A 25,439-nucleotide genomic window follows, 5' to 3' on the forward strand; every position below is an offset into this window, starting at 1 on the left:
GATTTAGAATTTGGATTTAAAATAATACAGTGATAATATTTTTATATATAAGTACTCCAGTAACCAGTTAAGAGCACAGCTATCCAGCAGATAGATAGATTGTAATTAGATACCGGTCAATCCTAATACAGAGATTCTATCACTGAATGTTAATTTGGGATAATATAATTAGTATAGTACAACAACAGAAACAAATCTTAAAAGAAATGACTTCCACAACTACTACAGCTCTGAAAACTAGAAGAAAGGTCACCCCGACATTAACAACTATGAAGAGCAAGGGAGGGCTAGCACTTCCAAATTGGGAGTTGTATTATAGTGCAGCCTCTTTAGTATGGTTGAAGGAATGGGTGAATTTAACCAATAAGAGAATATTATTCTTAGAAGGCCATGACTTGCAAAGGGGGTGGCATGCTTTTTTACGGGATGTAGGGAAAACTAGCCAGAAATATTTTCACAGACACCTAATCAGAGACTCATTATTGACTAATTGGAAGAAAATATGGAAAAAACACTATTTAAAAATACCAATTTGGATTTCAACAATGGAGGCAATGATTCACCCAAATAATCTGGATATCACTAAAATGATTAAATATAAGGATCTATTGGATACACAAGGAAATTTGAAATCGCGGCAAGAACTTCAAGAGCGGGGACTAAAAATTGATCAGTGGGCATATCTTCAAATTCAAAGTAGATATAAACAGGACAAGAAAGAATTTGGAATTAACAATAAACTCCAGCAATTAGATAAAATTTTATTAGGATCAGGCAAAAAAAATATAACAAAATTTTATAATTATTTATTAGAAGTAGAATTAGAAGAAGAAATTGTAAAAGGGAAGATGAGAATGTTTTTAATTGTTTTCTGTTTTTTTCTTTCTATTTTCTTCTCCCATTCTTCTTTTTCTCTCTTTCATTTATGTATGTGTTGTTGGTTTGTTTTAATTGTAAAATCAATAAAATTTATTTTTTTAAAAATTGAAGGCTAGGAAATAGCTTCCCAACAGTAACATGAGTTTTGACTGTGGAATTAATTTACCAGAAAAGCTGATGGGCCATCCTTTATTGAATGTAACAACTGGAAGTAGACCTCCATCTGTTAGGAATGCTTTTGCTTGGGTGACTATACTGAGCGAAGAATGTTATAATTCTACCTTTATCAGAAACTACAAAAATAGAAAATGAAACAAGAAAGCTAGATGTTTTATTTTCTTTGTTATCTTTAAATACTTTTTAAATAGATACAGTTGAATCATGACAAAATGCAGACAGCTCAATCCTACGGCTTAAGGTAGCTTGGTTTCCTTTCAACTTCAGTGATCCCTCTGAAGTAGCAGCCCATGAAAATGAAAGCTAAGCTTTCTGCAGATTTTTTTTTTTCAAATTAGGAAAGGCAAAGTAATTTTAAGTCTATTTTTATTTGTAGGCTAGTGGCAATATAATTGACACTAAATTTAGTAGGCCACTATCTGTAATATTTCTAGCATTTTCTGTGACAAGGTTATGCTGATGGCAAACGTTTTCGCAAGAATGAAAACAAAAACCTCTTCCTTTTAGTGTGTGTATGATACAGTTGGCTGATTTAATTCATGTCCAACGTAGTAGTTCTTGGTGTGACAATGAAATGTCGATCTGTAGTCCTTCTCTTCACTTGTCTGCTGCTTCCCGCATCCTAGGAAAACTTGTGTTGTACTGTTCCCTAATATAAGACTTATATAATCTGTTTCTTCATTCAATCAGTCTTCATGAGTATTACAGGTAGTCCTCAATTTACAAACAAAACTGAGCCCAAAATTTCTGTTGCTGAATGAGCTCATTTGCTAAGTAAGTTTTGCCCCGTTTTATGATCTTTCTTGCCACAGTTGTGAAGTGAATCACTGCAGGTGTTAAGTTAGTAATGCAGTTGTTAAGTGAATCTGGCTTCCCCATGGACTTTGCTTGTCAGAAGGTTGCAAAAGATGATCATATGACCCCGAGTCACTGCAACAACCATAAGTATGAGTCAGTTGCCAAGTGTCTGAATTTTGAACATACGACTATGCTGCAGCGGTCGTAAGTGTGGAAAATAGCCATAAGTTACTTCTTTCAGTGTTGTTGTATTTTCAAATGGTCACTAAATGAACAGTTGTAAGATAAACACTACCTGTATTTCTTTTGGGGTTAAATTTTAAGCTTAAGGTTTGTTTACTGTGGACTGATTCATATTGATCATTTGTTAAACTTAGAAGCACAGCTTCTGTTACTAATCATTAGTACCAATTCTTTCATCTTGGCCAGAAGAAGTGTGTACTATGGAGGATTCTGAGCCACATCATGCGCACCATATCATGATAGCGCACCCAACAATCAGAACCCCAGATAATGTAAGGCAGGTTGTTTCTCAACCTTGTCAGCTTGAAGATATGTGGACTTCAATTCCCAGAATTCCTCAGCCAGCAAAGGGAGTTCAAACACTGATATAAGACACAAAAGATTCTGGGAGGGAAATCTACCTTGACGAAACTAGCTGGGCCTGATATTTCAAGAGAACTACCAACGGTGGATGCTGTTTTCTCTATTCTTATAGCCCTGGATAGCTGAGGGAGAGGAAAATTATGGGGGAGCTCTCCTCACAACTTGAGGCGGAAGGAAGCATGATATTCTTAGCCTGGCAAGATGTAGGAGTGTCAGTATTCTGAATCATCTTCCGGAAAGTGGTATTGAGTTACCTCTAATTTTTGCTGATCTTAGGGCTTAATTTAGTGTTACCCAGGGCAGAATTCTGTAGGAGTCTGAATCAGACTTCCAATTGCTCTTAAAATGCATTGTGCTAAATAAATAAACAAAGTAGGCCTTACTTTGCCAGTTGCCCTGGAGGTAGAAAAGGCAGTTAAGCACATACAAAACTGACAGTGTCACATAAGCCTTGAAGCACTGACAGAATTACTATCCACCTCCACCCTGCTGCTAGTACAATACTTTATCTTTTCTCTATTGTATGCTTCTCCTCCTCCTCCTCCTGTCTCCTAATTAACTCTTTTGATTTGTCATGATAAAAGAGAGGACATAGCCTGCTTTTATAGCCTTATAGCAAATTTGAAGAAAGGGACGTAGTGTTTTGTTTTTGTTTGTTTGGTGGTTTGGGGGGTTTAGTTGGTGGGCAGTTGCCTGTTAGCAGAACTATGTCCTCCCTTTTTTCCCTTGCTTGATTCCTCACAGTCATCTCTGACGAGGGTGTCTGGAAGAGCAGCTTTTCTTGAAAGGCGCCTGATCTTGTTTTCTTTGCTTTTGCCTGTCATGCACAATTCTTGTACGGACATTCTGGAGAAAACAATGCCTTTTGTTTCTTAAATGGCTGGTTTGGTCATTTGGGGCAATTACACAGATGGAGATTTTCTACTTCTTATAAAACAGTAGACTCTGAGACCCAATAAATAAAGCTAAATGAAAGGGGAAGAGCAGAATAACAGGGCTGGAAAGAACCTTGGAGGTCTTCCAGCCCAACCCCCTGCTGAGGCAGGAAACCCTATACCATTTCAGACAAATGATTGTCCAATCTCTTATTAAAAACCTCCAGTGATGAAGCAGCAACAACTTCTGAAGGCAAAACCGTTCCACTGATTAATTGTTTTCACTGTCAGGAAATTTCTCCTTAGTTCTAGGCTGGATCTCTCCTTGATAGGTTTTCGCCCGTTACACCTTGTCCCACCCTCAGGTGTGTCAGAGAAAAGGCTGACACCCCTCTACTGTGTGACAATCCCTCAAATATTGGAAGATTGCTATCATGTCACACACACACACACACAGTTCTTCTCTTTGTTAAGACTAGACATACCCAGTTCCTGCAACCATTCATTATCTGTTTTAGCCTCCAGCTCTCTAATCATCATTGTTGCTCTTCTTTGCACTCTTTCTAGAGCAGAGTTCCCCAACGATTCCAGCTTTGTGGACTGGCGGGGTAGGTGGGGAGGGGATGGTTCCGCATGAGCAGCCAGAAAGCACGATGCGTGCACGGAGCTCCATATGTGTGAGCAGCATGCACATCCGCCTGCTGCTGATACAAATGGAGCACACACACATGCATTCGCCAACTACTCACATTTCTACGGCCCTATTGCAATTCCCTTATGGCCCACTAGTGAGCTATGGCCCACAGGTTGGGGACCCCTGTTCTAGAATCTCAGCATATTTTTGTATCCTGGTGGTCAGAACTGACAGAGTATTTCAAGTGTGGTCTTACCAAAACAGCATAAAGTAATACTAACACTTCACATGATCTTGCTACTATCCTTCTGTTGATGCAGTCTAGGACTGCACTGGATTTTTGGGCAACTGCAGCGCATTGCTGGCTCATACTTAAATGGTTGTTCACCAGGACTCCTAAATCCCTAGATCACAGTGATTGCTGTTGAGCCAGGTACGATTTATTCTATACCTATGCATTTGGTTTTTCTTGCCTAAGTATAAAACTTTACTTTTCTCACCACTGAAATGCATTTTGTTGGTAAGGGGACAGTTTTCAAGTCTGTCAAGATCCTTCTGAATCTTGAGCCTATCTTCTAAAGTGATGGGTATTCCTTCCAACTGCCAGTTTAATGTTGTCTGCAAACTTGATGAGTTCTCCTTCTAGACCAGGGCTGTCAAACTCACAGCCCATGGGCCAGATGCGTCATGTGCTGGCCCTGCCCCCATCCAGTTTAGCAAAGGGGGAAAAAGTCCCGATACATCATGTGATGCCACCATGACAACTCAAGTTTGACATCCCTGTTCTAGACCCTCATTTAAATTGTTTATGAAGATGTTGAAAAATACTGGGGCTAAGACAGAACATTGGGGTACCCCTGAATGCTTCTTCCATGTAGATATAGTTCCACTGAGGACTATATGTTGAATAAAGTTTGACAGCCAGTTACAAATCCATCTGGTGGTGGTGTTGTCTATTCCACATTTTTCTATGTCTTACTCATTGGTGGGATTCAATTTTTTTTTACTACCGGTTCTGTGGGCGTGGCTTGGTGGGCGTGGTAGGGAAAGGATACTGTAAAATCTCCAGTCAGAGGTGATATTTGCCGGTTCTCCAAAATTACTCAAAATTTCCACTACTGGTTCTCCAGAACTGGTCAGAACCTGCTGAATACCATTTCTGGTCTTACTGAACTCCAAGTATACAATGTCCACAACATTGGTCCACTAATTTAGCTGCTTTGTCAAAGAATGCAATAAGATTTGTTTGGCATGATCTGTTTTTGACAAACCCATGTTGGCTTCTAGTAATAGCCTTGCTTGTTGAAGGGAAGTGTTACTGAACTATGAAATTCATTGTCAGCATATGATAAAACAATAGCTATTAGCTTGGGTATTTTTGACAATTCTTATTTGTGTTTGTCAATGGCACTAATCAGGATAGTTATATGCTACTTGGAGGAACAACAATAGGAGGAAGCAATTACCTTCACATCTTGCTTGTAGTGCTTCCTACACAGATAGTCTTAGTACATAAAACAAAGTCTGGCATTTATAACTTAGATTGAAAATTCAATATAATTTCCCCCCTGATAAATGGTGTATCTGCCAAAATAACTCCAATTATTAAAACAATAATTCACATTTCATTATATAAATTCACCAAGCGGATATCACAATTCATGATTAATCTCACAGAATATATTTGTATTTAATCATTAAAAATGTGATATTTTAGCCAAAAAATAAATAAAAAAAATCTGTGTATAAGATACACTGGTAAAACTGAGAGAATTTTGTTATCTCTTCAAATGTCATGTGGATTTGGATTTGAAAAAAAGATCTTTTCAAATGGTCAGGAATATTTTTCTATGCTTAGAGGACTAATATTACTGCAAACTAAAAAGCAAGAAATAATATCATTTTTAAAAAATAGAATAAAACTTATTTTAATTTATAGCATGTATTGGGCAATGTATTCTTGCCAGTCTTATTCTCTTCAGGGCAAATCATTTTGGCCTGGACTTTACAGAAAGTTCTTAGTTAATTATGATAATTAGGACATCTGGAACTTCAAGGGCCACTTGTAAGTTCCACATGTTGTAAAATTGAATGGTTGTTAAATGAGAACTGATTGTACGATGTTCCCAACAGTAGACCTGACTGCTGCTGAGGTACGCCAATCATTAAGAATACATGTATGTCCATTTATGCATCCTTGTCATTCAGCACATATGTACTACAGTGCAAACACAAGTCTTCAGAACTAGAGATGGACAGGAGAAAGCTCTCCAAATGATGGACTGCAACTTGTTATGTCTTTTAGAAAGAAGAATTCTCTTGAAGGATATTTCTCTCTCTCTCTCTCTCTCTCTCTCTCTCTCTCTCTCTCTCTCTCACACACACACACACACACACACACACACACACACACACACACCACTGGATTAATGTTTTAAGGCATGTTCACCTATTTCACTGTTTTTACCTTCATGTATGCTCTCGTTCTTCTTTTTTCCCATAACGGAGAGAATACATGGACATTTTCAGAAGGTGAGCATTATGATAAAATTTTTGTTCTATGCCTTTAGGCTTCCCCAGAAAATGAAATTGTGAAAGAATTTATGAATTTAAACTTTGGAGCAAGACAAACCGTTAGCTGATATATTCTTTCTTCAGGTAGGGTCTACAAGAAGTCAATCACCATGGGGAAAATTATCCATATTTTACTGGTAGTGCATTCTACAAAGTATATTGAGGGAATATGGACATTTTTCATGTGCATTTGATTTCTGAAACAGTAATAAATGTCTGTGGTTGGAATAGGTAGAACTGAAAAATATTTTCCCATTTTTTAAAGATTTTTTTTATCCCTATATTGTTTCTTATGAATAACTCAGGGTAGAAATCATATCTAACACTCCTTCCTCCTCCTATTTCCTCCCACAACAATAACCCTGTAAGGTGAACTGGGTTGAGGGAGAGGGACTGGCCCAAGGTCACCCAGCTGGCTTCCATGCCTAAGGCAAAACTAGAACTCCTGGTTTCTAGTCTGTTCCTTAATCGCTACACCAAAGCATTTTCTTTTTCTGTTTCAAATATAGTACAATAAAGTTACAGCAATGTCATTACATTAGGTATTAAACTTATTTTCAGAGAAATTAATCACTGTTCTCTACCTTGCAGTATAGAGCATGGGTGAAATAGAAACTTCTTAATGCTCTGTAGTTATTACAGAATTACGCCTCAGGAGTCAAAACCTGGGAATATAATGAAGTGCTATTGCTCCTGAGATATACATTAAAAATAACCGTGGTGAACTGAGAATCATAATGTATTACAGAGCCTCAAGGTATAGAAAGGCATCCTGCACGATGAAACTTAATGCTACAGGAAAAATATAATCTTCCTAATTTATTTTGGTGATGATCAGGTAACTGTGTGGCAAGTAAAATGAGAAAATGCAATGCTTCCTTAAGCTTGCATTCTTAGACACCTCAACGGAATAGTTTTGGATTTCTTGTTTTCTGTATGAAGAAAGTACTAAGCACTTTCTCATAAAAGTGTCTTCTCCTCAGTGCAGGTTTAACAACTGGGGAGGCTGATTTCTGTTCTGTGTTACATGAATTGCATTAGATACTGGAGTCAGTCCCAGCCCATCTCAATGCAGATGTGGTTATTACAGATATTTCCCATATGATATATGCGCAAAAGAAGCTTAGAACAACACATGGAAAGGAGTGGAGGGGGCCTTGGGCTTTGAAAAACAATGAAACCACAATAGGCACAGTGTTCTTCTCCAGGTGGCTGGCAATTTCCAACTTTTCATCTGTTACAGCTAGCCCAGCCAATGGCAAAAGATGGTGGGAGTTTTGACCCAAAACTTCTGAAGGATATCAGCTTGCATGCACATGGAATAAATATAGTATTTACACTTGGTTGATGATTTGATTTCTTGGCTATCCTATTCCAATTAGAAAGGACTACCATTTCTGAGGCATGTAGCATTACAATATATTTGGAACAAAACAGGTGGAAATTATCAGCCAGCAATTTTCCCAAACTAATTTGCAGTTGACTCAGACTGCTTCCAAAAAAAGGTGCTGATTACAGCTTTGCTTTCAAAATTTCTGTTTTACTTGATGCCTGAATGTTAATGTCCAATCTTTGAGTTTGAATGGAAAAAGCAGCCGCTTCCAACCTCTCTTGACCTGTCTCATTCAAGACAGGTTGCTATCAAAGAGGCAGACTACAGAAATGGTAGTCCTTTCTAATTGGTATTCTTTCCAATCACTATCACCAAAAAGGGGAAATAATAAACCTTGATCAGCTAAATAGAAAGACGATATCAGAGTGCTAATTATGTAGACGAAAGTACAAATAGAACAGATCTTATAAAACAAAGGCAAGAAAAGCAAAAAATTTTCCTTCAACAGCCTGTGTTTTAGCCTGAAGGTTTCTACAATGTATTTCAAGGTTCTTTCTTTCTTTCTTTCTTTCTTTCTTTCTTTCTTTCTTTCTTTCTTTCTTTCTTTCTTTCTTTCTTTCTTTCTTTCTTTCTTTCTCTCTCTCTCTCTCTCTCTCTCTCTCTCTCTCTCTCCCTCCCTCCCTCCCTCCCTCTCTCTTTCTCTTTTTCTCTCTTGATATTCAGTGCCATGAGAAATAAAATAGAAATACTTCTTATTTGCAGTTCCATGGATGCTGCCCATTAGTGTGGATTCCTAGATCACAGAGTGTACCCCAGCTCCATCCTTGTTATTACAACAAGGATACAGTTTTCTGGGTCTTTCATAAAAAATAATTTTGCACCACAGAAACTCATAGATACAATGTCTGTTAATTTTAAGCTAGAATTCCCATTTGTAAAGTAATCAGCATGTGGATAACAACTTTACCAATAATGCTGGTCAGGAATCAACAGGGGAGATATTTCCTCCTTCATAGGTTATGGAGAAGGTAATTTCAGGTGGGAGCTACCTGAGAGAAAATATTAAATATAGCAAACAAAGGGGAGGAAAGCATGTTCCGCCATGCAATTCTTCCTTGTTTTTTTTTTCTCAAAGCATTTAATCACTGTATTTTTTGCACTATGAGACACATCTGACCATAAGACGCACCTAGGTTTAGAAGAGGAAAGCAAGAAAAAAAAATCAGGCGGAGCCGGAGAGGACCACAAATAGGTGTCCTCTCATGTGCCAGCTCTGCCTATTGACTCCTGCATTGCAGAAAAGAAACAGAAGAGGCAGACAATGACAAAGACAGAAGAGGCTGAGTTCAGCACTGTAAAAGGACCCTGCCACCACGGCCTAGCTGCTATTCACCAAAGGACCGGCACCAATGCATAGACATTTCCACCCAATTTTAGTGGGAGGGGAGTGCATCTTTATGGAGTGAAAAATACGGTAATCTCACTTAGATTATTTTTATAAATAACACAAGTTGGCGAACATACCTAATATCCTCTCTGTATCCTATTTTCCCCCCAACAACAAACCTGCATGAAGTGTTGGGCTGAGAAAAAGTGACTGGCCCAAAGTCACTTGGCAGCTTTCTTGCCAAAGGCAGGACCCTGATGAGTGGTCCAAAGTCACCCAGTTGCCTTTTCATGCAGGACCCTGATGAGTGGTCCAAAGTCACCCAGTTGCCTTTTCATGCTTAAGATAGAACTAGAACTCATTGTCTCCTGGTTTCTAGACTAGCACCTTAACCACTAGACCAAACTGGCTCTCATTACCATGTACAAACATACTGTTTTGAGCTGAATCATGAAGCATCAATATTTTATTTAATGTGTGATGGCAGCAACATATCCCTGTAATTGGGGAGAAACTGTTTCTGAGTGGCAGCCCAGATGCACTTAAAGCTTCTAGACAAAATTAGGAAGAAAAAAGCCAGTTGACTCTAGACACAGTTAGCCAGAAGTTTATCTTCTCTTGTCCACACTAAGAATCAGTTTAAGAGAATCAGACTTGCCTGCACAACATGACCTGCTTTGAGGGATAGAAGCAGGGGTGGGCTTCAAAAATTTTAGCAATGGATTCTCTGCCTGGTTGCTGGCTGGGTGTGCCCATGGTTGGCGTGGCCTGGTCAGCCTCCTGCACCAAGGTGGGGGGGGGGGGATTTTTGCCCTCTCTGGGCTCCGGAGGCTCTCTGGAAGCTAGAAACGGGCCCATTTCCGGTCTTCCCAAACTTCCGGGAGGCCAGTTTTTCACCCTCCCCAAGCTTCTGCATGCGCCCTGCATCCAAAACTGTGTGGGGACTCCTGGGAGGGGAGGGAAGGGTGGGGCAAGGCCAGCCAGGAGTGGGATTTGGGGGTCCTCCGAACTGTGCAGAATCTTAGCTAGAGGATCTCCCAAACCCCTGCGAACCCCCAGTCGCCCACCCCTGGGTAGAAGTCTTGGACATAGACTTTTGAAATAGACCACTTGAAATGAGCATGTAAGATTAATCCTTCCTATATGGTCTATGTCTTCTTCAATCCTTCCCTCTATCTATTCTCCTGGATCCTTCCCCAGTTAATAGTGCACGTGGGCCTGTCATGCTTTATTAACTCAATGTTTTTGTGGGAGCTTTTTAGTAGTAGTCCTCCTTTTAATATTGATCTGTTTGTGTTTCAACTGTGAACATAACTGCCATAAGTATTTATGACCTTATAGAATCCTTCTGATTTCTCCCCCTGCTTCCCTGCCCCACCCCAAAGTGAGATTTTGACATGTACAACATATTGGCTTCTAAACCTGCCACCATTCCTCATTCTAACTATCAAATCTGTGGTTGGTGTCGCCATTTCGAAGGTTTAAAAATCTATTTTTAATGGTTGGCCAAAACTTATTTGAGTTAGATCTGTGCTTAAACAAACGAATGCTACTGTCTTAATTGAAAAATTAATGGCTTTTCCCTCTGAGTTTAAGCGCTTTTCTTCACTATTATTTTTGTCCTCTAATTTCCTCTTTCTTTAGCCTTGGTTCTTCTCCTTTTTCAGTAGAATATGATTTTGCCCACAATTTGTAATATTGACCACATTCAAACACCAGGCTAAATGGTATTAGGGCTTAACCATGAACAAGCAGCAGAGTGACAGAGTTGTCAATGTCCAAATGGATCAAATCATGCAAATCACGGATTTTAGTTTATTTCATGAAGAACTAGTCAAGGAAGATGGTGGGGGGGGACCCTGTTGGAACAGCCAGCAGGCTCTGCAAGACACAGTTTAGTACTAAATTGTGGCATTGTTTCTTTCATAAACCCCATGAATGGAGTCATTGATGAAGCTTAGCCAAGCACTGACAAAAGTTCCAATAATAAACAATAGTTATTATTTTTAGAATATGCATAGATAGAGTGGCAAAAGTGCCATAATGTTTTTAATATAATCTTTAAAAATGGCTTGTGGTTAGAACGCTGAGACAAAAGATCATTGAGAAGTCAATAGCCCCGCGCTTCAAAACTCAAGAGCGAGATGTGTGATGGAATGAGCTCCCGTCAATTCGTCCCAGGTCCTGCCAACCTAGTAGTTTGAAAGCGTGCAAATGCAAGTAGATGAATAGGTACCACTTCAGTGGGAAAATACCAGGGACATGAAAGGAGCCCCCTCAGGTATCTCCTGGACAAAGGGGATGTCACCGGCTAATCCTTTCAACCCAGAAGCACCTTTGTAGATACATCCAACACAAAACACAGTAGTAATATAATTTGGAGCTACAAAGCAAGTATAAATGACTTTGAATAGTTGGCTATTCAATGTATCCTAAATGAGATTAGGCACTATCTTTTTTATCCCCTCAACATATTGAACAGCCTAACAGATAAAATTATTGAAGTGTTGAGCATGCAGTGCTTGTTCTTATATTTGAAATAGTTGCTCTTGGGTATATGATTTATTGGTAAGAAGATGTATTGCTGTTATATATCATTTTTGTTTAACACTTTTTCTAGTTCAGCACTCTAACCATGCCCAAGTAGTCATAAAATATATCAGTATGTTTTTGTAAAATTCAAATGTATTTTAATGAGAATAATACAGTTCAGTTAAATTATGTCTACTCTTTTATGATTGGATTGCAGACAGAACAGAAAACTAGTTACATTGGTCGACATCAATCCTACATGCATGCATTCTGTCCTAATCTTTAATTAACAGTTCTATTAAAATAACATAATGGGGGGGGTTGAGAGTGAGAAGGCAATGGTCTTCTAGGTGTCATGAGCTTAAAATTATTTATGAAAGCACCGTAAGTTGTGGTAAGCCATAAATCACTGAGCTATAATTCCTATCATATTCCAGCCATCACATTTAACAATTAAATATTGAAGTTATGGATGGATGATAGATGATAGATGATAGGTGGATGGATGGATGGATGGATGGATGGATGGATGGATGGATGGATAGATAGATAGATAGATAGATAGATAGATAGATAGATAGATAGATAGATAGATAGATAGATAGATATGGTTATATGGATGTATATATGGATACATATTTAACACTATTCATCCCCAGCTGAAAAATTAAATATGTTATTCTAGTTACCCTATCATTCAATTAAATAACCCATTTTCTACTTATTTTTTCACTTTTTTAAGCATTTGGATTTTGCAAAGAAGTAATTTTATTGTACCTAAATGCTTGTTTTCTTCACCCTGTGTTACAAGGTAGAGATTTTTTGTTGCCAGATTTAATATTAAAGAAACTAAAATGATTCAACTGACCTTTTACTGAACAGTTATGCACATTTCACTGGGTGTTTTGGTGACATGGCCAGAGATTCTGAGCCTTTTGCTCTTCGTTGTTCATTATTTCTGATAGACAAAAGCAGTACTGTGTTGCTGCAACTCCCACCACAGTCATTCCTTTATTTCCAGAAAGGAAAATGGGTCATGTTCTCAGAAGCTGTCTGGAAAAATGTTCTGACTTGCAATTTATAGCTAAGTTGTTTCTGCATTGGTAGCCAAATTTAAAGTTTACAGAATGCTGGGGTTTGTTTATCTAGCAAGTTTGCCTAAGTTCTTTTTTTTTATCTTTAGATCTGAAAGAAAGTTAAGAGGTATGAGCTAAAAAAAATCCCTACCTACATCACATATTTTATCTCTCTCTCCTGCTTTTCTTTATTGATTTTGTGAATAACTAAAGGGTTTTGTAATTTGTTTATTCAATTTATATGCCACGCATCTCATGGTTCAAGGCGACTCTGAGCAGCTTACAATGTAATAAAACATACAGATGCAACAATTGTAAGAACAGATTGAAATTACAAAAAATGAAAAGAAACTAAAACCTAAAACTAAAAACCATGGGGAGTGGTGGTATCTTCTCTGTTTCTGCACCCTCCCCAACCAACAGCTCCTCCTTCAGGGCCCCATGTCAACTGGCACAGCCTGGTTTTAAGGCTTTTCCAGAAGGCCAAAAGAGAGGAGACGAATCTCATCTCCTGCAGCAAGATGTCCCAAAGGGTGGAGGCCATGTCAGAAAAGGCTCTTCTGGACCTCACCAGGCCAATTCCTTGGCTGATGGGTTCTGCAGTAGGCCCCTTCTGCCAGCATGAGTGAGGGAGGACAGTCCCATTGGGGATTGGTTTCTCAGATATTCAATTCAATTAATAGAAAAATGGTAGAGGACAACTTCATTGGAAGGGGAAAGGTTTGCTGATGCTACTTCCGTTTGTAGAATTTGCTCCCGAGTTTTAGGCAATCTGTGGAATAACTCCAAATTGTGGAGACTGCAGGAGAAAACAAAATGTTCCTCCTGTCAGACCTGCCCAAATCAGAGCCCTTAGGAAAGAAAGACCCTCAACTCCATTTGGTTGAAGCGATAGGTTCTTTTATTAAAGGTTGCTGACTGCAGTAAAATCAGGTTAGAATTAACCTGTGCAAAAGGTTACAAACTTTTCCCCTTCATCCCGGCTCTCCCTCTTTGACCAATCTGTCTTCAGCCAATGGATGTTTTGAGAACCTGTCGGGAAGTTGGGAACAATCCACATTCCATTCTCAAGCTTCATGACCTTGAAGACTGACACAGGCTGGTTTCTTGCATCCCTGGTATCTGTCAAGCTGTCATCTCCCCTCCCTTTTTCCTACCTATGGCCCATATATGTTTATTTCCCACTTCCTGCCCTCCCCAGAAGCTGATGGCAGGATGCCAGTGGGGCACAAAGCCAAAGATGGCCGAGCTGACATCTCCCTTACTTCCGGAAAAGCTTTGACTAGATCAGATACACTTCTGCCATAGGAAAAAGTTGCATGTGTGAAGAGTACTTAAAAAAAAATTACTCTCTTTTTTTTTAATTTGGAAAAAAAAAGAGTGTTATCTTCAGCAAATAAAACTTCCCCAAACAATCTCTGAAAAAAGCAAGTTTATTCTCTGTTTTGGTTGGACCTGAAAGATTATTAAAATCAAGACAAAATTCAGAGAACCATCTGGTTCCTGTGCTTCCCAGACGAGCTTGGAGGTGTGTTTTGAGTTTCATTGGGCACGAATCGTCAGTCATTACTGCTTCAAGAAAAATAAAAGGGCCATGTTAAAATTTATAGAGGTTAAAGGATTTTGACAATTCTAATTCTACAGCAAGGATGGGTAGATAACCCACATATTTTACCTTCCCAGAATCACAAGATCAGGCAGTCAGCTTTTTCTGGCAAAATGGTCAAATTTCAATAAGATTTTTGTTTGTTTATTTGTTTGTTTAGCATATTCCCTGCTTTTTTTCAGCTTAATTAGAATGCTGATAAGCCATCAGTAGGATTCTGTTCTCTTTTGAGCAATGTAAGCTGAATGTTCTGTACCAAAAACAGATGGATCAACTCAGGAATACAAAGCCAGGCATAATGTCGACTACTTCAACGGCAAAATTAGAATCCTTATTTATATTGATCCAGTACAAGTAGTCCTCGACTTAAGGACCACCACTGAACCCAAAATTTTCATTTGCTAAGCGAGACATTTGTTAAATGAGTTTAGCCTCATTTTACGATCTTTATTTCCACAGTTGTTAAAGCGAATCACTGCAGTTAAGTGAAACAGTTAAGCGAATCTGGCTTCCACCATTGACTTTGCTTGTCAGAAGCCAGTTGGGAAGCTTACAAATGGTGATGATATGACCATGGGACAGTGCAATTGTCATAAATACACGCTGATTGCCAACCACCCAAATTTTTATCACATTTTATTGCATGTTCCAACTGTCATAAATGTGAACAAGTCATTTTTTTCAGTTTCCATTGTACCTTCAAATGGTCATTAAACAAAAGGTTGCAAGCCAAGAACTGATATCTTGGTATGTTCATTGTTTAACAGCTGAGCCATCATTTTTTATATCAATGGAAGCTTTTGAACTTTGTTATTATTAGCATCAATAGCTCTCTGAAAAGATATCCACTATGTTATTTGGACCATAAGGTGTTTTGGGAACAGGAAATGCGAAGTCCTAGTGTATCTCTTTTTTCTTCTCTTTATTTTTTCTCAAATGAATGATATATCTCTCATAACACCTTGCCGCATGTTTTTAACATTTAATGTGGGAGTATGGCTCAACATTGTGTTGAATGTATTACAGTAGAGATCTTTATTTTCTAACTTTATTATTTTTACCAAAAAAAAATTGAGGCTGGGAACATACCTAATACTCCTTCCTCCTCTTATTTTCCTTGCAATAACAACCCCATGAAGTGGGTTGAGTGGAGGTAGACTGGTCCAAGGTCACCCAGCTGGCTTATTTTTATAATCTTTATAACTTGTTAACAGTTACTTTGTATGTTTGCAGTGCGGGATGCAAGAAATCTAATCCCTATGGATCCCAATGGACTCTCAGACCCGTATGTTAAACTGAAACTTATTCCAGATCCTAAGAACGAAAGTAAACAGAAAACAAAAACCATCCGCTCGACGCTCAATCCACACTGGAATGAGTCCTTCACATTGTAAGTGGCAGGCGGATACTTTGCTTAATCATATTTCAATCACATTTTGTTGCACAAATGCCTAAATGCTGTAAATTGCTTTTCTGTTCGTAGTAAATTAAAGCCCACAGACAAAGACAGAAGATTATCAGTGGAAGTCTGGGACTGGGATCGAACCACTAGGAACGATTTCATGGGATCCCTCTCTTTCGGAGTGTCAGAACTGAAGAAGTCGCCAGCTTGTGGATGGTAAGACCCCTTTGTAACAATGGACTGTTTCATTGGTCCATCGTTGACATGTTAACCATACATTCTATTCAATTGTTGAAATGCTTTCTCACTGTGTCAGTTAGATAGTTGCAAAATATGTAATTATTAGTGTGGAAAGCAGAAAAGTTGCTGAGTTTCAAAATAATACTTCAGTCAGTAACTTGCTTTGATGTAGAAACAGCATCTTTTTAGTTTTTTTTCAGTTGGTTCCCCAAAGGGAAGAATCCAAGGCAATAGTACAACCCCTGTTTTTTCTGGAAGGCAAGATGAAGCAGCCTTCAAATCAGCTGCCTACTTAGCATCCTCTATGCTAATTTCTTACTGCAGGCAAATGCTGCACCCTTTAAGATTATTTACCATCATTTATGAAGGAGAGCCTGTTGGGCCTCAGTAAATTTAGAATACTAGGACTGTACAGCACAGCTTCCTATTTCTGGTCTTTTCTTCTAGAAAAAAAAAATGACCTGCATTCAAATAGTAAGAACAAAAATGCAGAAAACAATCCTTTTTATATATCTCAAATTATTTTCCTCATATTGTTCAGGTATAAATTACTTAACCAGGAAGAAGGCGAGTATTATAATGTGCCAATACCAGAAGCTGATGAAGATGGAAATACAGAACTGAGGCAGAAGTTTGAGGTGAGAATATATTACTGCAGTCAGTATAAGGTCATAGGAGTGTATAGAGTAGAGAAATATATAGGAGCCTGTTTAGGAGTCCGTTCTCGCATCTCAGAAGTTTTTCCTGTAGAAATACTAAAAATAAACACTTCAACACCTCTGGTCCCATTGGGTTAATACTATTCTTTTCTTGCCAGCAATTTGCCATGATTATATTACATTCAGTATGTTGATACCTCCCATTTAATACCAACATAAATTTCAGTACCTGTCATATTCACTGGATTTTTAAAAATATTATTGCATGGCTAAATTACAGTTAAGTAGAAAGTATGCATTCAGATTTGCAAAAAGATGTGACATGTAAAGGTTTGTGTCACTTTCTGCTCATTTATTAATTCATTTGCCCAGGAGAGCCTAAATATTCCTTTCAACTGCAGTCTCTGGAACCCAGTTAAGTGTATCGTGAACATTATTTTTCAATCAATTGGACAACTTTGACTTTAGTTTACTTTGGTGTATGTGTATAAAACAAGTAAATACCTGGTCACTACACTTGTTTGTGATTTAAATTAATGCCCTTACTAATGTTTAATTAATCTGATCTACTATACCAGTTTTAAACTCATGGCACTCTCATTCTAGCATTGTTTCACACCTCAGAGTTGCCGAGTTGTGGGAGACATTTCACTGCACATTTGTACCTGGAATGGAAGCATGTAAACAAAGAGGTGTAAAACTCAAATTTTTCTCTGCAGCCCCCAACCTGCTCTGTCTGTTTGCCAATACAATCAGCATTGCCAGATGCGCCGATAGAGATAGTCCTCTTCTTATGACCACCATTGGGATCCGAATTTCTCTTGCTAATTAATCAAGGTGTCTGTTAAGCGAGTTGCACTTGATTTTATGACCTTCTGCCATGGTTGCTAAATAGATCGAGGCAGTTGTTAAGGGAATCACATGGCCTGTAAGCAGATCCTGCTTCCTCCCATTAACTTTGCTTGTCTGAAGCCAACTGGGAAGGCTGCAAATTGTGATTACATGACCCATTGGGATGCTGCAACTGTCATAAACATAAGCCAGTTGCCCTGCCCCTGAATTTTGATCATGCGGCAATGGTTGTAAATATTTTTTTCAGTGGCATTGTAACTTTGAACAGTCACTAAATGAATAGTTGTAGGTTGAGGACTACCCCCATTACCTTCTCGGTTTCACAGAAGGTTCTGCAAAGATCACAGGAAATGCACAGAGTTTCTCTCTGTAAGCAACCTCCTTGGAGCAACAGGCCCTGGGGCAGCACTGGTCCCTTCCAAGCTCTTTCTCCATTCTGATTGCTGGCTCCTATCTCAAACTGGGTATGCCTGGTAAAGCACCAATGTTTCAAGTGAGAAACCAGAAGCCAACAGAGAAACCTAAAACTGCATAGAAAAGCAAATTTGGGGGTTCCTGAACATGTTGAACCTTTTTTTTTTTTAATAACACTTAGCTTCTTGTTCAAATACAATTAATTTGTTTTAGAGTAGTTTATACATGACAATTTTAGTGCAGATCTCATCAGGGAAAAATACATCCTAGCAGGTCAACTAACTCAAGCACAATACTTGAAGAGAAATCGATGCAACTCATAGTTATGAACTGCAGTTTGAATTAAAAAATAAACATTGCTATTAAATAACAATGCTGAAAATAATTTTTCCTAAATTACAAAAATAATCTATGTCAAGTTGGAAAAAATATGCACATTGCACAGTAGAGTCTCCTGACCTCCTAATATTGAATGAATATGTGCTTAATGACTGCTTATTTTAAAGTTTAAACACACTATTACTTGGGAATATTGTCAACCTTAGAAGAATATAACACTGATTGACAAATTTGAAGCTGGTGCTGATCATTTAGGGGGACAAGTGTGACTATTTTTTAAACATGATTCCTGTCTGGATATGACAGAGGGGGCGAAATCTCTTTAGGCATATTTCAAATGTAGACAAATGCAGTGTGATTTACGAAAACTTAAATGCAAAAATAAAACATGGAAGGTAAATATCGCAAAGGTGCTTTTTCAAGAGGCAACTGGACTTCCTAGTTTTTCTTTGAAGAAGTTTTGCTTCTCATTCTTGGATGAGAAGTGTAACATCTTCAAAGAAAAACCAGAAATGAGAAGTGAAAGGTCTTCAAAGAAATATCAGAAAGTCCAGTTGCCTCTTGAAAAAGCACCTTTGGGCCAACCATGACCTGGATGGCTGAGAAGCTCCATAGACAGAAAAGGTAAATGTTAATAACAAGACACATAAGCAGAACTTCCAAGTTCACATGACCTATAGTTAAAGAAAGCTACTTTTATGTAGAAAATCTTGCATATTTTATTGGTTTATGCTTGATTTTCATGCTGCCCTTTGGCTTGTAGTGGACAATCATGGCAGTTTTTTCAAAGGGTACTTAATAACTTGATTTTGTGTTAAGGAATAAACCAAGGAATGCAAGAAGATGGAACCACTAGCAGATTTGTCTAGAGACAGATTATTCTCTATATTGTTTTTTAAATTATTATTTCCCCACTGTAGCATCGTGAACTTGCTGGAAGCTCACCATTCCTTGGCAATTATGAAAGATAAAAGAATTTGATTTGTAACCTGCAATTTTAAGGAATAGCATCTGGAATAGAAGCTGGAATAGTATGTTTGGTCCCACTCCTCTGGGCAGGGGGGTAACCAAACCAAAGTTCACTGCAAGTACTATTTTGTTCTTTTGGGTTTTTTCCCCTTTCTTTTAGCCAATTGATACATCAGGCTCACTTTTCTCTTTTGATTATATTATTTCTGGAATCTGGACTCAGAGGGTACAGCCTCCTGCCCCCTACTTCCCTTTCTGAGAGAGGCCAGGATGCACCTTCCTTGACCTGAAAATCATCCTAATACTGTAAATGAATTTTATGATATCTACAGAGTCTATACCAGTTATGTGAGACAGCACAGATTCCCTTGAGAGGTCCATATTAGATTTGCCAGAAGGAAAATCAGAGATATTATTTACAAGATTTCTAGAGAAGAGACAATAAAATATGAAGATAAAGAAATAATAGTACTGAAACAAATACCAAGAAAAGTCTGGGAACAGAGGAAGGATTATCGATTCCCCACTAATTATTTAAATAAAAAAAATATTTCTTTTAGATGGATTACCCCAGAAGGTATTCTGACATCCTGGAATGAAAAAAAGAGTGAAAATTGATAACCTAATACTTTCATCTATATAATGAACATGGACTGGTATACAGGTAGTCCTCAATGTATGACCACAATTGGGAGAGGAATTTCCATTGCTACGCAAAGCAGTTGTTATGGTCATTTGCCCTTAAGAAAAGCAAACCATGTGAACACACTGCTATGTTGGATATAAAATAATAGTTCCCCCAATATTTTCTAACTTGCAGGGATGAACCTGTGAGCAAATAGCGCAGATATGAAACTTGGACAAATATACTTTTCCTGCTTATAAAGTGCGTTTCTGTAAAATGGTAAAACTGTTGCTCAGCTCATACATTTTTTCTCCCATTTGGACTTTGCAAGTCCAACTTCAGACAGGAGTGCTAATTGGCTGCTCCTTTTGGGAATTTGTTGGAAAATACAGCTCTGCTTTGCCATTCACTGAAGCACTGAGTGGTTTCTATATTACAATCTTGAATAAAATAAATGCAGTTTTCAGAACAGGGTAATGTCATGGCATAAGTGTTATGAGAGGGATGAGCAAACATCTGTGCCAGAGGACATAAAATGTTAGCTAATGAAAGTAAGCATGATCACTCAGCTGGGTAGCTCTGTGCTACAGTGGTTGTGAGAAATACAAATGATTGTATCTGCAGGCACATAGCATAATGCTATCCAACTGCACAGAAAACTGATAATTGTTTCTAAGGACATTTTCATTGTATAATACTATACTGCAATTATCCTGCAATTCCTCTTTTTACCATTTTATTTCTGTCTTCCGTCTAAAGATCTGCAAATTACTCTTGTACATACTGTAAGGTTCATTAAACTTATTGGAAATAAAGCAGTTTTTTCTCCCTTCTTCCCTCATTGCTGTTTAGAGAAGAAGGAAGGTCAGTTTGGTGCCTATAATTCCCCCCTCCTCTTAACTTTTCAAAGAAGCCGTTGGGAGAGGATATCCATCAGTTTAAAATAAAGTAACATCAGTATCAATATGCTATTGATATCCAACTTTACCCTGCTATCCCAAACTAGGCTGGAGATGATGTTAATGTCATCTGGAGATTATTAAGACAGAAAGGCCTTCATTCTTTAAGTTTTTCACTTTGGGTTGTTTGAGGGTCTCAGAAAGTCCATCGGAACATAATATCCTTCCTCTTCCTCTCAACGCAGTTTTCCTTCATGTATTTGTCTAATGATTTATTTCCTTGTTCATTCTCTCACTATATATAACCAAACTAACCCTTATCTTTTGTACATATACCCTTCTCTATTTAATATACATTCCTCCATCACAAATGAATTTTTGATTCCCTCACTTGTGCTACCACATACACTTTTTCAGGAACCCATTCCCACTTTATTCAACTTGCTTTTAGTTTTCTCCAGACACATCCAGCACTCCCTTTCAGATAACAAAGTAGGGAAAAGCAAGGTCTTATTCAGTTATTATTTCTTTCAATAAACTTTTTCATACTCCTACAAGCCCTGTGCTACCTACAATCTTTCTCCTAGCATTTTCCCATCATAACATTTCTTTTTCCAGTTTCATCTTTAACATCTTTAAGCATTCTACTAAATGTTCAGTTTCATCCACTATCTCTATGTTTTTCCGTTTGTGTAAAACCTGAAATCGTTTTCTCCATTCATTGTCAAAAGCAACTGTGTTGATCATTGGTATATAAATTTTAGTTGCATATTTTACAGCAGCATGTTAGCCATTCAACATACTTTGCAAGTCAAATTCACAGCCAAAATACAGTATAACTTGTTCATTATGTCTCCAACCAAATGTCACTAAAATCTTTTTGATATATTTTTGTAAATATACAAAAAGGGATGTTGATTTCAGCCTTATAAAGTGTGTGTGTGGAGAATACCTGGACTGCTCCCCGAAGTTTTCTTGGCAACCTTTTAAAGAAATAACTTAAATAGCAGTACTTTCAACTGAATTGGAAATGTTCTTGTTGGCCAAAGAAAATCTTCATAGTTATAAATTTGTTACTAGCAGTGGCTCTACTAAAACATAAGTCCAAAATAAGCTATTTCATGACCTGCTCAGAGCAATCTTGGATCATAAACTGCAGGAAAGCTGGATCAAATGTTACTTTCAGTAGCATTGGGTGAGGGGTAATCCCATTTCAAAGCATGCTCAGCTTAATTTCTTTGTGATCTTTTTTTAAAAGAGAGGTTTTTTTTCCCTACTGTTCTTAACAGAGACATGCTAGGACATGTTCGTTTTCTCTGACATTAACAAAATGTAATTTAATAGGTACCTAATTCTTTTTTCCCGCGAAGTGCAGTACACCTATTTTTAAAGTAACCTATTACTTTGTTTAAAGCCAGTGGATTTCTTCAGAGTAATGTTTGCAATTATTGTAATGGATATCATTGAAATCTGCTGGTTTCTATTGCTAGTAGAATTTTTTACAAGATGCAGAGATCCTTATTTTTTCACAATCGTAATTTTTCCACAATTGGAGAGTAAATTTTAATTATAAAGGTGAATGCTCACTGTGTTTCTGTTACTCTCAGCTGACAAGGACTAATGTTACTCTCAGCTGACAAGAGCTAGTGTTCTTTTGATAGCACATTTCCTTTTTGTAAACCACATGAGGGCAGTAGCACATTACTATAACACAGCAAATACCATTGGTAACTATTCCTTTAAGAAATAAATCAATAAATGATGCATAATATCTAATCACAGTAAATTATTCATAAAAATGAACAGATTCATCTTTTAGTTAATGGTAAGTATTTTATCTAAGTAATTATGATATACCAATATGTAGCTTGTAAATGTATATCTTGCAAATAAACTCATATAGCTCCATATACGCTCCAGCCATAATCTTCTCTTTCCATTCTTTCATAAAGCAAACAAGTATTCTGGGATCAGTAATTTATTATGATTGGAGATTTCATTAATTAAACATGTATCTCTCCTCCAATTTAACCTTCAAACAGGTTAAATACAAAGTCTTCTTTGAGCTTTTGAATTCCTATGGAAATATAGAACAATGGGAACTTTTCCATTTTTCCACTCTTGGTTATTTCACTCAGAAACTGTTCATCTTGCTCATTTGTCATAACATTCCTGCTGTTGGTCAGTGTCATCTAACCATTTTACCGTTACCTTGTGATAGCCCCTTTTTTATTCCTCAAAGGAGTCGTGATTCAGAGACTTGTTCTGTTCCAAAATTGTCCTCTAGCTTGTCTCACACACCCATCAGGATTGAAGACATCTTACCAGCTTAGCAAAAAGCATTCAGTATGGGTAATATGTAGAATTTCAGGCAGGCTTACATCAGGCAGATATAAGCCAAGGCTGTCAAACTCGTGGCCTGTGGGCCGGATGCATCACACACTGGCCACGCTCAGTTTGGTGAAAGGGAAAAAGTCTTGATACATCATATGACAATGCCATGACGACGCAAGTTTGACACCCCTGATGTAAGCACTTAGGAGAAGAACAACAAGAAGCACAAATAAAGAAAATAAAGAAATAAAGATGAAGTGAGGTATTTCAATCTTTCTTAAATCTCTTCACACTTCATTCACCATATATCTTTTCATTCTACTCCTTTGTTGGGGTACTCAACTGAATCTGCAAATCCTCAACAAATATATTCCCAAATATTTATCAGTTGTGCCATCATGTATAATTTTTATCAAGGGTAATAACACCGATGTTAAATGTTTACACAATGCCAGCTTCAATTTTCTTGTAATTTGTAGAGAAAGGGAATTGAGACAAAGATCAAAGCAAAGTGCGTGTTGGGTTCAGTCAGCTTGTACATCAACACCAGAATTGAACTGATAATTTCATTTGGCTTAAAGTATTAAAAATCTGATTACTTGCCTGTTTTAAAACGACTTTGCCCTCGGGAATTGCAATATAGATGATTCTGCTAAAATTAAAAGCAGGCTCATTTTTTTTCAACTCATGCAAAGAAATTTCTGCTATTAGGCATTGCTTTGTACTTCTTTGCTCCCATGCTGATTATATCTATTTTTTTTCTTAAGAACAAAGTAATTACAAAGAACTGTTGTTCCTATGGATTTAGGTTGTCAAATTTGCTTGACTCACTTAAGATAATTTTCTGAAATCAACTGCAGAACAAAGCTGTTTATCCTTCTGGCCACTAGATGTCGCTGAAGTGAATGAAAACAGTACAGTAAATGTGTTCTTCAGAAAATACAGGTTCAGTGTGTAAAAAGCATTAACCAGATTCTAGCTTTCTACAGACCCGGCAGTGAAATCAAGCTAGTGAGCTCCATAGAGATGTAAAATATGTTGCTATGACAACCAGTCTATGGTGCTTTCTAAGATCAGATAGCTGTCTCATTGCTACTAGCAATTTGTTGTAATGACTCACAATCTTAATTTTTTATATAGGTCTCATAGTCCCTCTTGCTTTCTTGTACAATGTCCTTCTTCCACCCTCCTCCTCCTTTGTAACAATTGTTTGATGTGATGTCCCATTGACAGGTTATGGTTATCACTCTTGGAAAATCCCATTAAACTATAGCTTCAAATTATTGAAGACAAGGTAGCAATCATTGTTTGAACTGAACTGAGAAAAGAGTGTATGTGTATGTATATAGGTGTATGCATGTCTATAGTCTCTCTCTCTCTCTCTCTCTCTCTCTCTCTCTCTCTCTCTCACACACACACACACACACACACACACACACATCTATCTATCTATCTTTCTATCATATGTATCTGCCTGGCTGCCTAAATTAATATATAAGCAGTATTGCATTGAGTAATGCAGATTGGTTCTCCAAGATCAGTAATTTACTTGAATGCAAGAGGTAATGTTTGCTTCCTGATAAAATTAATAAGAGATATAAGAAGTGGGGCAGTATGCAGCGCGTCCTTTTTTTCAGCTTTCCGAAGACTCCTTAAATGTAACTTGGACCCATAGTTTCAGCCTCACTGTTGGTATTTTTAAGGGATTTCAGGAAGCAAAATTTCACTGATAATTGGACCCTCACCCCCCTTTTAAAAAAAAATCTTAGCCCCACTTTGCAGCTTGGTCTTTAATATGCCATGCAAAGTCTGGTATAGTCCTTGATAGTCCCAGCCATAAACTATGAGCCTTTGGCTGGATTGGGAAGTTCGCACAACTTGTTTCCCTACCAAGTTAAGCATGTTGTATTGTCAGACAACATCAGGCCAGATGCCATTTGGCCTTAGTGATAATGTTTATATAATTAGGAACTGGGGTTAGGTTATAATCCAACATATGGGGATCTATGCGATAGAATAATCTTGCTTTTTATTGTCATGTGAAGAACTTTCTTCCAAGCATAACCTGATTTTGATAGGAAGAAAGTACACTTAAGTAGGAGAGATAATAACTACAGTCTAGAAACTGTTAGGTAAGCAAATTGGTAGGTCAGACGACATGGAATGAAGTCCCCCTCTTGTTAGACATTTTTAACAAATATAAATTTTCCAGAGTAGCTGGGAGTTGGG

The 25,439-nt window shown here is 37.7% G+C and overlaps 1 protein-coding gene across 3 annotated transcripts in view; it reads left to right on the plus strand.

The window, feature by feature from the left end:
* Positions 1–25,439, plus strand: part of PRKCA (protein kinase C alpha) — a 190,112-nt gene that overhangs the window by 132,053 nt on the left and 32,620 nt on the right. For all 3 annotated transcript variants that reach the window (XM_087925061.1, XM_087925060.1, XM_026711242.2), the window contains exons 6-8: positions 15,711–15,867; positions 15,961–16,095; positions 16,661–16,757. In XM_087925061.1, coding sequence (XP_087781187.1) covers positions 15,711–15,867; positions 15,961–16,095; positions 16,661–16,757 — 389 coding nt within the window. The remainder of the gene's footprint in view (positions 1–15,710; positions 15,868–15,960; positions 16,096–16,660; positions 16,758–25,439) is intronic.

Source organism: Pseudonaja textilis, chromosome 2, assembly GCF_049901715.1.
Source record: "Pseudonaja textilis isolate UNSWEBS1 chromosome 2, rPseTex1.2, whole genome shotgun sequence".
NCBI classification, from domain to species: Eukaryota; Metazoa; Chordata; class Lepidosauria; order Squamata; family Elapidae; genus Pseudonaja; species Pseudonaja textilis.